General features: G+C 52.2%; 2 protein-coding genes across 4 annotated transcripts in view; both read left to right on the plus strand.

Moving 5' to 3' along the window:
• DUS2 (dihydrouridine synthase 2) overlaps window positions 1–5,110 on the plus strand; it is a 50,589-nt gene extending 45,479 nt beyond the window's left edge. The window contains exons 12-16 of the mRNA XM_044922157.1: window positions 701–822; window positions 2,088–2,237; window positions 2,992–3,079; window positions 4,206–4,279; window positions 4,519–5,110. Of these exons, the coding sequence (XP_044778092.1) occupies window positions 701–822; window positions 2,088–2,237; window positions 2,992–3,079; window positions 4,206–4,279; window positions 4,519–4,756 (672 nt within the window). The 3' untranslated portion in view covers window positions 4,757–5,110. The remainder of the gene's footprint in view (window positions 1–700; window positions 823–2,087; window positions 2,238–2,991; window positions 3,080–4,205; window positions 4,280–4,518) is intronic.
• Window positions 5,111–10,170: 5,060 nt separating this feature from the next.
• NFATC3 (nuclear factor of activated T cells 3) overlaps window positions 10,171–13,266 on the plus strand; it is a 120,363-nt gene continuing 117,267 nt past the window's right edge. For all 3 annotated transcript variants that reach the window (XM_021705741.1, XM_021705742.1, XR_006541445.1), the window contains exon 1: window positions 10,171–10,540. In XM_021705741.1, coding sequence (XP_021561416.1) covers window positions 10,438–10,540 — 103 coding nt within the window. In that variant the 5' untranslated portion in view covers window positions 10,171–10,437. The remainder of the gene's footprint in view (window positions 10,541–13,266) is intronic.

The following is a 13,266-nucleotide window of genomic DNA, read 5'->3' on the forward strand; positions in this document are numbered from 1 at the left end:
GGCACCTTCCCAGGCACTGAAGACACAGGGCCAGGTGGAGATATTAGAAGAGTGTAGAGGGCGAGGCCTGGGGCCCTTCTCACCCAGTGCTTTTCTGTCTGCCCTAGCCAGGCAGGCTTCTAAGGGTATCTCCCTGTGCAGTCAGCTTGCCTCCCTGCGCCTGTGTTTGTCACGCTTGTGAGGCTTGTGAAGCTCAATGAAGGGACAAGTAGCATGTGAACATGATTGGTACATGATGCTGTGCTTTTCCATGCAGGTGGCTATTGGAGACAGGTTATTTAAGATGTGGGCAAGGAAGGTACCCACCGTGTATAGAAATAGAAGAATCTCACCCCTGTCCTGGTGTTGCTCCTGCCACAGCGGAATTTGACTTGCCCCCCATCCCTGCCCTGGAAGGGCAGCAGGTCCTCTGTGGCAGCCTGTGGTGGCTGAAGCAGGAAGGGCTCCCTACACAGCTGGACGTCCTTCAGGCTGTCTGGTCGAGTGTGCTCCTCACCCTGGGTCTGGGCTATGACTCTCGAGCTTTGTACCACTCATTGGAGGAGTAGATGGCTAGGATGGAGGTGGCTTTCCTTATGGGCTCACATTGCCCCAGCTGCAGTGCACCTCTGATGCCCTCTTGGAGCCCCTTTCTCTGCCATCAGGGCAAAGCTCAGGCCTGCCTGGGCAGCAAGTGGGCTCATGCCGGTTCTTCCCTCAGGCCGTACAGTATGAGAACCACTACACCAACACCAAGTACTGCTTGTGCCAGATGCTACGAGAACAGCTGGAGTCGCCCCAGGGAAGGTTGCTCCATGCAGCCCAGTCTTCCCAGGAAATTTGGTGAGAGGGGAAATGGCTGTCCATCATTCCTTGCAGATGTTGCCAGACTTGACTATGAGCCCTAAACTGACTGTCAGGGACCAGGGATGCAGCTTCTGGAGGTGGATGTACAGGAGTGGGGTGGTGGTACAGTTTCACCTCACAGAATTGGATACTTAACAAAGCTTTGGAACTTTCCATCCCTGGACTGATCTCGCAGCAGAATCTGGGGAAATAGAGTGCCAGTAGGATGGAAGAATGTGGGGGCTGGGCTTGGGAATTCTTGGGGAGGAAGGGGCTTTCCCAGTAACAGATCTGTTACACACCAGGCCATCAGGACCCAATGGTCAGGAGAGTTGAGGTTGTAGAATCCAGCCCCTAGCCTGAGCCTGTGCCCACAACGCATCACTCTGCAGTCTGGGAGGCTTGGTCCTCTACATTTGATATAGCTCCTCGCAACCTGGCCTAGTACCTGTTCCTGTGGCCCCCTGTCTATTTGTCTATTTCCCCAGCTCCACGTCTATGCTCCTACTGGGTCTTCTGCCTGAATGTTCTTTCCTCCTCGCTGTGTGTTTCCTCCCTCCTCAAAGAAACTTTCCTAAACCACACTTGTGCCCAGGCACCCATCCAAACAAATATCCTTTAGCCGTCAAGATGCTTCCTAGAAGGGAAAAGAGTTGCCAGAACTCTCTTCCCAACCCTGGGCTTGTGGTGTTGGTTCTGTCCTTACCCCACATAGCTTAACCAGCTTGACTCAGGTGTCTTGTGAGTTTAAGAGAAAGAGTATAACTCTGTAATTATGGGTGGTATCTCAGTTTAGGCTAGGCCTAACTGCCTGTGGCTGGGTCAGGAAGTGGGGAACCACTTAGTGGTCGTGGCCTCTGTCTCTTCCTCCCTTGGGCCCACATGAGGATGGGGCTGTGTATAACCCAGGCGCTTGTTCAGTGTAGGTCAGTTCGTTCACTGCTGGCTGGGGACACTTGCCTGTGTTTTCTTCTTTGGAAGAGGGGCTGGGGTCAGGTGGTAGAGGTGACCTTTACAGCCTTTTCCACCCAGCCCAGCCTGCCCTCCACTGTCCAGCCTCAGAGTCTCACATTCACTCTCTGCCAGTCCAGGCTGATCCCAGGGGTAGGTCTCAGTGGTGGTTGTGTGTGTGTGTGTGTGTGTGCGCGCGTGGGGGGCGGGGAGAGGAGGGGTCATTTCTCAGTGGTGAGGCCCTGGGCTCTTACAGTAGTTTCCTGCATGCTGGGTCCACTAAAGGGCTCGCTCTGCTTGTCCTTCCGTAGTGAGGCCTTTGGTCTTGGTGCCTTCTATGAGGAGATGACACGGGAGCTAAATACCCGGCGGGCTGAGCTCTTGGCCCGGACCCCAGAGGCTGTGGGGGAGCCAGCTGAAGACCCCTCTGGTGTCATTAAGATGGCTGTCAAGTTTGACCGGTAGGTCTCCAGGTTGGCCTCAGCTTGGCCAGGGCACCCGTGCCCTCAGCTGCTACTTGCTATACATGGTTAATGCCAAGTTCAGGGACCACAAGTCTTCTTGGTTTGGATCCTTGTTCTCATTTTTCAGCATCCCAAAGGAGGCACTTTAGGGAAGACAGTCACTGAAGGCCAAGGCAGCACTGTCAGGGGTGTGGGTGATGTCCTGGGGTGACCAGGCTTCACCTTTTCCTTGATCCACCTTGTCCCACAACTCAGGGGACCTAATAAGGATGGGTACTGAGCTAGATCCCAGACCATTGCATGGCCACCTGTATTCCCACTCCCCACCCACTCACTTCTGTCTTGTCTTGAGAGGCAAACTGGACCTTCTTCTTTTTTTTTTTTTTTTAACATAGGCTCCATGTTGAGCATGGAGCCCAGCAGGGAGCTTGAACTCACTACCCTGAGATCAAGACCTGAGCTGAGATCAAGAGTCAAACACTTAACCGACTGAGCCACCCAGGTGCCCCTGGACTTTAATTTTTGGCTGTTGAAAGCTGTTTTCCAGGCTAGAGTTCAGAGTGCTGGAAGTTCACTTCGTATCCCAATTCCCCAAGCATGCTGAAGCCCATCTTCCCTTTAGGTAGAATCCAGGCTCCACACCACTGGTGGGACAGAAATGGGAGCTCAGGGGAATAAGTACAGGAATCCTAAGGCAGCAGCCTGGTGGTGATGGTGGGCGAGCCCTGACTCCTTCCTCTCCTTGCCCCAGGAGAGCATACTCACCCCAGATCACCCCCAAGATGTGCCTGCTGGAGTGGTGCCGGAAGGAGAAGTTGGCACAGCCCGTGTATGACACGGTGAGTTCCCGGCTGTGGCCTGCCCTGCATCCAGCTCTACAGTGCCTCCCCATGGCTGGTGCCATCACCCCCAACACACCCATAGCTTGTACCCTGAATTCCAGACTGCTTGACTGGAGCCTGGCTTTGCCCTCCATGACCATGCAGTGGTTGCTGGCGGCTGGACCAATATGATAGCACCTTTCCTGTGAGAGTGGGCCTGTTGTCTAATTCTGGCCACTTTCATAAAACTGGACTTGAGACCTACTTAACGGGCTGCTTGGGCCAGTCTCTGCCGGTGGTGTTGCTTAGATTAGGGAGACTTCTCTGGAAAGGACCAGCTGGCTTACTTAACCTAAAAGTTAGACATGTTTTTGGACCAGGCCTCAGCCAATGGGGCTCAGAATTGGGCCCTAGACTTGAGGCCCCTTGGTGGAAACTTTAAGACAGTCTTTCTTCACCTCCTTTGGTCCCCATGGCCATGCCTTATTTAGGCTGCTCTGTCTCTTCTGGACTGGCCTTCTGACCTCTGATCTACTTCTAGGACTTGTGTTCCCCTCTCCCAAAGTGACTTTTCCAGAACAAATCTGACCTCTGCCTCCCTGCTCAAGTCCTCATCCTCTTCCCAGTGCCTATGGGATCAAGCCCTAGCACCTCAGCACAGAGCACAAGGCTCCCCTCATGCCTTTCTGCTTCCTCTCTCATCCACTCAGCTCTGTCCAGCCATATCACGTGGTCGCTCTGCCAAGCGTACCTTCTCTGCCCCATCCTTGCCCCCTCTCACCCCGTTGCCATCTGGTGAATTCCTCCTCATGTTGGGTGACCTGGCCCATCCAGATGTCAGTAGGAGCAGGATCCTTGGTCACGCGCAGCTAAGGACTCTGATGGCCCTTTGCTTAGGGACACGATTGAACTCCTGACACACTAGAATGTCATTGCCTGTTTATGTATCTGCCTTTCTTCCTTGGCAGATGTACCAGGCACTTCTGCTGGGGAGGAGCATGTGACACAGGTAGCCTTCATTTAACTTAGGTGGGAAGTACTTCCCTTTTTCTGTCTTCCACGTGATCCTGGTAGGTGAGCCCCAGGGTTCATTCCTCTTGCCCCCATGCAGCCATCCCTGTTTCCTTTCCTTTCTTTGCACCAGGTTCAGCGCCCCCTGGATCGCCTCTTCTGCTCTGTTGTGACTGTTGCTGAGCAAAAGTACCAGTCCACCTTGTGGTGAGTTTCTTCATCAGTGGGCTTGGGGCGTGGGATGAGGGGCCTGCACCCAGCCTTGGCCAAGGAGGGTTTGGGGAGGATGGTGCACCTGGGCAGCGGCATCCCCCAGCGATCACCCCCTTCCTCAGTTTTGTCAGAGTCTTTGCCAAGGGTGTATAGAGTCAGGCCTTTTCAGCCTCTCGTCCTGCAACCAGCCTGCCTACCTACCTGCCTTATTGTCCCATGCCTCGTCTGCCCAGGGACAAGTCTAAGAAATTGGCGGAGCAGGCTGCGGCCATCGTCTGTCTGCGGAGCCGGGGCCTCCCTGAGGGTCGGCTGGGCGAGGAGAGCCCCTCATGGCACAAACGCAAGCGGGAGGCCACTGACCAAGACCCTGGGGGTCCGAGAAATCAGGAGCAAGCAGTGCCTGGGGAGTTGTGCAAGAAGCTCTTTGTGGCCTTGGGAAGTGGTGAAGAGAGCCCTCTGGAAGGCTGGTGACCATTGTCCCTACCTTGGTCACCTGCTTCAGGAGCCTGGCCGTAAGATGTCTTTGGGTGCAGAGTATGAACCAGGTGCCACTGGACAGTTCTCTGACTGTTCCTGGCAGGAGTTAAGAGGTCCTGACCTGGGCCATCAGCCTGGAGCACAGGCTAAAGGGTGCCTAGGGTGCACATCTCTTTTGGTGGGTCTGAGTAGCAAGGCCAAATTCCCAGTGACCTCAGTATTTTCTTTGAAAACAGGAGCTTCTCAGGTGGCACCTCCTCAACCTGACATTGGTACAGTGCAATAAAGATCCCCCTACCCTTACCCACGGCTGGCTGCTTTAGCCTTGGGCATCTTCACACACAGACTCGTGGCTTGGCATAATTCTTTTATTCCCACCCTCTGTGCAGAGCTGCAGCTCCCTAAAGCATATCCCCTGCCCATCCTTATGGGTCTGGTTGGAAATGGGGGGCGGGGTATCATCTTTAATGCTCATAGGACTTGGGCTGAGCCAGGAAGGCCCAAGAAGCCCATTCTACTGATGGCAAACCTGAGGTACTACCCATCAATTAACTTTCATGGTGAGAGGTGCCGTAGAATCTGGGGAACAATTAGGGTATTGGTGGTCCGGGAAGGGACCAGCTCAGGTGAGTGTGGGGGGGTCCTGGGTTTGATCCCCAGCTGGCTGGAGCCCAGACCTGATGAGGTCTCTGCTCCAGACAGGGGACACTGAGGACACATGTTGCTGATGCCAGCAGTTTGGGGCCCTTACAAGTGCCCACCCACGCCACTGCCTGCCACCAGCCCCCACTATCCCACTTGGGCCGGAAGGAAGTGGCAGATTCTCTTTAATTTCCTCTTGGCAGTGAGAAGCAAACAAACGGCTACCACATCTCATGGGGCCTCCCCCTCTTACTGGGAGGGGCGTTCTGACCAAAGGTCCCTGCCCTGCACCACCCCCGCTTCCTCCACTGTAAACACACTACTTCTCCTCCCCTTTTCCAAGTTCTATGGGGAGGGGCGTTCCCCTCCAGGCCAAGGCCATGTTTCTCTCAAGTCCCTGGGGTCAGGACCCTAAGCCAGCCAGCAGCCCCTGGCCCTGGTGGCCAGAGTGAAAGATCAGGCAGGTGAGGCCTGTCTCAGTCCAGGAGTCGCCCCTCCCTGCACACTTGTTCTTCTGTATGCACTACCAGCCGCCTCCCAGGGCCCATTGCGGTCTGACCTTGGGCAAGTCACTTCTAGTGCTCTTTGGGCCTGAGGGCCCTCCTCTGAGAGGGAGATCAGCTGCTCTCTGCTTGCAGGAGGTTGGCTGAAGGATAAATAGGCCTGTGATAGGGCACTGTGTGGCTAATGGGGTCACTCCATGCTGGGGCTGCCCTAGCTTCCTAGACTAGTGCTCTAAGAGAAGGGACCCCACCCAGGAGACAGCTGAGGCTTGGTCCAGTCTCAGTATCAAGCTTTAGGCACAATTTCTGTCTGATTTTTCTCACAAAAAACCTGTCTCAGTTAAAATGCCCCCTTTGTCTTTCCTCATATCCCAACTGGAACAGGGCAGACAGAGAGGCCCCCGTGGACCCCTGGGCATCCTGAGCTAGTCAGAGCTTGTGGAAGGACCCTGTGGTGACCAAATACCAGGTCTAAAGATCCACTTCTATGGGATTGGGCTGTACCCTCAGGCCTCTTCTCCCACCAGTGTACTTTGCCTGGGGAAGCCCCTTCTCTGGTGGGGTTAGGTTTATTTCTGGGCTATGGGGAAGGAGAGGCAGGGGTGGAGGTCAGCTGTTAAGACAGAGGCTGGAAAAAAAAACAAACAGAGGTGGAGTATGGGAACTTAGAGGGCCCAGGAAAAGCACTGGGGAGAGGGCCATTCACAGGGGAGCAGGTGGAGAGGGGTTCATGTGTGTTCCATAACTGAGGATATCTGGCAAAGATCCTAGGATATGTTGGCTCTCAAACAGTCTCACATTAGCATACTTCAGTGATGCCTGTGCTGGTCTCAGAATGACCTGCCCAAGTCTGGGACCAGCTGGGAGGGCCCAGTCAGGTCTGAAAGCTCCACTCATTGTTCTCACCATGCCCACTTAGGTGGCCACTTAGATGCCCAAAGCCCTCTGTGGGCTAGTGTCCACAACATGTATTCATCTATTCCAGCCACCTAGACTGAGGACTTCCTCTTAGCTCATCACATTTTGGGGATACGTGGTTTTGAGCATGAGAGGGAGGGATGAGTAAAGCTGGAGGGGGTGGGGCACATCTTCCGAAGGCCGAGGCAAGAAGACTGGACTTCGTGCAGAGATGAGTGGGGAATCTCTTAGCCCTGCACACTTAGTTCCTTCCGGGTGTCAGTCCTGCTCAGAACTCTTCTGTGGCTCTCCACTGCCCTCTGGATCAAGTCCAAATTCCTCAGCCTAGTATCTGAGGACAAAGTGCTGACCCTGTCTTCTCAGCACCCTGTGCTGACCTCAGCAATCAACTTTCTTCAATTGGAGTTGGCGGGTATTGCCTCTGCCCAGATTGGGAGCTACTCAAGGGCAGTTCTTGTGTCCGCCACGGCCAGCCTTGGTGTGGGTGAGGGAAGCAGGAATAAAAGAAGAATCAGACAAGCTTGTTGAATGGGATATGTGGCATGGAAAGAAAGAACTTTTCTAAACCCTGACTTTCCTCCAAGGCTTCTGTTTCCCCTACTGTGGAACAAAAGGGGCTGGGCTGGGCTAAGCTAAGCTGTACTATCCCATGGCTCAGAGGCCACAGGAGAGCTTTCAACATCGGGGGCTCAGGACCAGACCTATGGCAGCTGATGAAGGTAATGGTAATTTCCCTAAATCTCAGGCCTGGCTCGCATTCACACAGGAGTGAGAAAGGGTATACAGGGACCCACATAGTCCTTGTCCATGAGTCTGTAGTCCTATCTACTGCAGTAGTCCCCTGGCCTCCTGGTTTCACAGGGCTCTCGGAAGGCTGGAGGCAGGTCAGATGACCTCCTGCCATCTACAAGAGCTTTCTAGCTGGCCCAAGGAAGAGCTGAGAGGGGAGATCCTGGCTGAGGAAAAGGGGTGGAGAGAAAATGTATCGGTGTGTGTGAGTGGGACAGGATAGTCCCAGCCTGCAGAGCTCTTAGCCATTGCTGCCCTTCTGACCAAGGGCAGCGACACTCTTTCTGCAGTCAGTGCCCACCGTGGCTCTAGCCCTTATCAGTCCAGGTTAGAGTTCTCAGTTTCCTCCAGACCAGAAACCTTCCTAAGATGTAACCCTGTCTAAGTGTTCTCCAGCTGCACAGTGGTGGGGAAACACAGATGGATTGATCACGGATGCACAGATGGATGCATTTGGTGAATGGGTGAATTTTTCAAGGCCTCTCTAGCTTCTGTGTGTGGTCTCTTCCCAGTGATGGGACTGACAGGTCCAGCTCTCCCCTCTTGCATTCCCCCCTGGCCTTGGCTAGTTGAGCCCCTGGTTTGGAGGACAGAGGGGATAGATAAAGGTCCGTTTTCTCAATCCAGATGATAACCTAGGGAAGTATGTTGGGGGGAGGTCTAGGCAGGGGGATGACAGCACATCCTGAAATTGCTCATTAGGAGGATATTTCACCCACACAATGCTGTTTACTCCCTCTCTTTGACCCCTGTTATTTTCTTCTGTCCCTAACCTCCCCCTCCCCCAGAATTCTGAACATGTAAGTTCCTTGCTCTAAATCCTTCTATGGCTCCCTACTGCCCTCAGGATAAAGTCTAGATACTTTGCAGTGGCCTATAGCACTCTTCCCATTCATCTGGCCTTACCTTTGGCTTCTGCTCACTGCCTGTGCTTTCTGATTTCTAAGTTTTTGGAAACCTGTCCTCTGCCTGGAATCATCTTCCTCACCTCTCAGCCATCTTTCCAATTCCTACTTAGCCCTGTGGAGGCCCTGCAACCCTGGGGGATTATGAAACTTTCTGGAGATCCTGGCACATCCCTAATCTCTTTGCACAGTGATTATAGACTTGCTGGCCTCCTCTCCCCAACCCCTGAAGGGCGACTAATTTATCTCTGCTTCTCTAGGTCCAGCTCAGGTATGTGTACAGAGCATTGAGCAGGAAAAATTTTCTGACCTCAGGGATGTACCAATCCAAGATGAACATCTCATCTACTCTGGACATTACCTGTCCTCCTGACCCAAAGCCTACTTAGGCCTTCCTTAGGGCTCCCTGGTAGCTCAGGTATCAGTCCATATATTGAGACCTTTCTACAAAGCATTCCATTTTGTCCTCTTCGCCTTTTTGTGGGTGAGTGCCTGGGCCCTTGCACCTGCACCCAAGCCTCTGAGACCTAGTGCCCTGAGTTCCTACAGCAACTTGCTTCTAGAGATACTATGCCCTGTGGGGCCTGGAGCTAGGGAAGTAGGTCAGTGCTACTTTTCCCAGCTCCTGGTCCACCCTGCGTCTTGAAGGAGCCCTAAGTAAACAAGCCAGGCTCAGCGTCCCCTGGCACGGCCGCCACCCCAGGCCCAGGAGGAGGCGTCCTGGGTCTCAAGGGAAGAGAGGCGCTCTAGGGAGGGACCGAGAGCGAAAAACAGTTCTTCAGACACAGTGTCACTTCCTCTCCATTAACAACCACTCAGTTTGGGTAGCGGGTCCTCCCGCTTTCACGGATGTGCACCGGGATGCTAAGGTCATCGAGCCCATGAGTGGTGCAAGTTCACGACGGGTCTTCTGGTTCAATCGGCTTCGACTTCCAGCAATGGACCGACCTTGCTGGTGGGGCTTTGCCGAGGCCTCGAATGCGCCGGCTGTCCTCCAGAGAGCAGCTGCCAGCTCCTAGGGACAGACAAAGGCGCAGCCACCCGGCGCGGGCCCCGCCCCGAAGGGCTGGGTCTGCATTGTTGAGCTGAGACTCGGGACTCCTCAGGCTGCGCCGGTCTCCTCCGGCTCCGCCCCACCTTAGCTGGAGGCTCGGCCCGGCCCTGCCTTCCCTAGACTCCGCCATTAGGGTTGGGGTGGCGGGATGAGCGTGTGAGTGGCGTTCACGTAACCCTCTCCGGCACTGACACCGTCCCCAAACCCAGCCATTAGAGCAACATTTCAGCCGCCCGTCTCCAAACCCATAACCCCACTCAACGTGAGCTCTGCCCAATAAGGAAAGGGATCTTCGATTGGCGGGTGGATTGGATTGCAGTCAATCCAATTAAGAGGGCCCTGGTTTAGAAGTTAAGGAGAGAATAGCGGCCAAACTACAACTCCCAAGAGCTAGTGGGGCCATCCAACTCTGTGTGCACGTGACTTCCTCCTCCCCGAGAGGGAATCACGCGGTAGGCCGGCGAGGGGGGCGGAGCCATTGGGCGAGCAGGGGCGCCAGTGGGCGATGGGCAGCACGGTCGGATGGGCGCGCAGTAGGGGGCGGGGTTAGGCGTGCTACACTGCGCGGCAGCGCGCCGGCGGCGGGTGTTGGGGGGCGGGGAATATCGGCTAAGGCGGCTGTGGCGGCTTAGGCAGTAGCGACAGGCTGTGGCGGCGGCTCCTGGTGCGACTCGGCGCGCGGCCAGCTCTCGAGTTTGGAACGGAACGCTCGGTGTCACGGTCCCCGCCCGGAAACTTTGCCGCGGAGCCGCGACCTCCTGGCCCGCGCGGCCCGGCATGAAGCGGCGCTGAGGAGCTGCCGCCGCCGCCGCCTCCGTCGCCGCCGCCGCCACCGGAGGAGCCGCAGCACCCTGGGCCACGCCGATGACTACTGCAAACTGTGGCGCCCACGACGAGCTCGACTTCAAACTCGTCTTTGGCGAGGACGGGGCGCCGGCGCCGCCGCCCTCGGGCTCGCGGCCTGCAGGTGGGTGCCGGGCCGGGCGGGACCGGGGAGCGTCCCCTTCTCTCCTGGTTCGCACGAGCTCGTCCCTTCCCTGGTCCCTTGGTTGTCCCGGGATTAGTAACACCGTGTGTGTGTGTTTGTGCGTGCGGTGAGTGAAGAGCGGATTTAAATTGCTGAAGAGGCGTGTGGGTCGCAGCGACGTGTAAGTGGCCGCGGGCTTGGCTGGAAGCGAACTAGTGGGGAACTCGACTCCGGGACGCTCGTGGCTAGTGGACGCCTGCGGTTTGGAGGCCGAGGGTCGGGGCCGTTGCCCAAGTGGCGTCTGGTTGTCGCTGCTTTGCCAGCGTGGTGCGGAGAAAAAGCTGTCCCTGTGAAGTGTAAGCGCACTTGGCTTTTCATCTATCCCAGGTTTTTAACATTTTTTATTTGAAAGGTGCACATGCTTGAGATGTAGGAGTTCTCAAAAATTCGTGCACATGTCTGTTTAAATCTACTTTGTTAGGAGAGTAATGCCATTGGGTTAACACTTGTGCAAGTTTATGGCCCACGTTTAATTCGAAGTGTTAACTATAACGGGACTTTTTGCAAACTGGATTTCTTTTCTTGAGCAAAATGTTTCGGAAGATTAAAAAAAGTGGGGTGCCTTGTTCATAATTCTAGAAAGTTCTGGAACTCAGTCTTTATTTTAATTAAAAGCTCACCGCAGAAGATGTTTTAGAGGAGGTCGTGAATTAGGAAGATTGGGCACCATAATGGTTGGAGGTCAGACCAATCAGGAAATAGAAACAGGATGGCTGGGGACTAAGAGCTCTCCTGTGACCTGGTTTGGAATACTGTGGTTCATTAAGTTCAGTTTCCCTATTGCATATGCAGGCGAACTTCAAAAGAGAGATGGATAAGACTAATTCCTATTTATTCTTTCTGGGTATTAGATGAATTACTTCATGATCATGTTGATGTTCCATTGCACTGAAAAACATATCTGAACGTGAAAGCTAAAGGATTTTTTGGACAGTATTTGTCTTATCAGCCCTTTTAGTGTTTATATGTTGTCTTTTTCAGCATAGTAATTTACAATAGTTATTTGTTGCCTGAGTTTATTTCAATTCCACAGGCATTGTTTGAGCACCTATTAGGTTGAAGATACTGTTAGGTACTTTGTAGTGTGTTGGATGCAAAAAAGGCCTGAGGCCCCTCAGGGAGCTTGGGAAATGGGAGGGGGACACATAACCCAAATAATTATGCCCCCAGGCTGACTGCATGGTGGTATGTGTTACAACATAGGTACAAACAGGAAAAGTGGCATTTGTGGAGAGAGTAGCAATGAATTGTGTGTTTAGATTATTGGGATTTAATAAAAACAGACCTTTTTAATGAGTATTTTTATTACAAAGAAGATAAACAGTTGGTGATATCCGCAGACTTTTCTTGAGCACAGACTTGATTAGAGCATGTTATATACCAAATTCATGATCAATGAAGGAGTGTCCTTATGTAAGTAGGAATTGTATGTACATCCAAAAAAATGGATAACATTTAAGAGCTATGAAAACAGCTTTTTAAGAAATGATTTTGCCATAAAACCCCAAAAACCATTTTTGATACTGAAATGAGTCTAGAAGGAGTTAAAGTTTGAAACTTGACTTATAAATGAAATTCCCAAATTTAAACTTGAGCAGTTTTATTTGATAAAAAGTCCACTTTAAAATATTGGGATAGCTGTATTTTTAAAGGGTTGTTTTTTGTTTTTTTTTTTTTTGGTCCCCAGTTAAGGTGAAATACACATGACATACCCATTTTAAAGTGAGCAATTCAGTGGCATTTAGTTCATTGACAGTGTTGTGCAACCTCCTTTATCTAGTTCCAAAACATTTTCATCACTCCAGAAGGAAGCCCCAAACCTATTTAAGTAGTTGTTCCTCATTCTCCCTTGTTTCCTCCCACTCCCTGGCTGCCCAGTCCCTAATCTGTGATTTGTTTGAATGGATTTAGCAATTCTGGATATTTTGTGTAAATGGAATCATATAAAGGTGTTTGGCTTCTTTCACTTAGCATAGTATTTCATGGTTCATCCATGTTGTAGAATGCATCGTTACTTCATTCGTCTTTATGGCTGAATAATATTCTATTGTATATATACCCCAGTTTATCCTTTCCTCCAGTGATGGACACTTGGGCTGTTAACTGCCTTTGGTTATTGTGAATAGTGCTGCTATGAACATTTAGCAGCTAATTTAAAAATTCTGAGAAGGATGTGTTATATATTCAAAATTATTTGTTCACAAAATTAGTTTTCATTTTAATAAGTATAATTATGAGTGTGTAGTTTGAATATTTTATTTATTTACTTGACAGAGAGAGAGCAAGAATGCATGCACAAGCAGGGTGAGAGGCAGAGGGAGAGGAGAAGTAGGCTCCCCGATGAGCAGGGAGCCCAGCAGGGGACTTGGTTCTTTTTTATTTCCTCTTGTTTCCTGGGATCAAGACCTGAGCCAAAGGCTGTCGCTTAACCAACTGAGCCACCCTGGCGCCTCTATGCGTGTGTAGTTTGAAGGAACAAGTAGATTAACTGACATGCTTTTAGGATGGCAATAGGCAGTAGAGTGAGCCATGAGAATAAAATTGCTTGGCAGAATTAAGACCAGTATGGGGTTATATCAGTGTGTTTACATGTTTATGGATTTTCTTCCTTACTGGATCGAAGGTTTCATGAAGGCAGGGATGATGTCTATATTTTGTTCATAGTT

Source organism: Neomonachus schauinslandi, chromosome 16, assembly GCF_002201575.2.
Source record: "Neomonachus schauinslandi chromosome 16, ASM220157v2, whole genome shotgun sequence".
In the NCBI taxonomy this organism is placed as follows: Eukaryota; Metazoa; Chordata; class Mammalia; order Carnivora; family Phocidae; genus Neomonachus; species Neomonachus schauinslandi.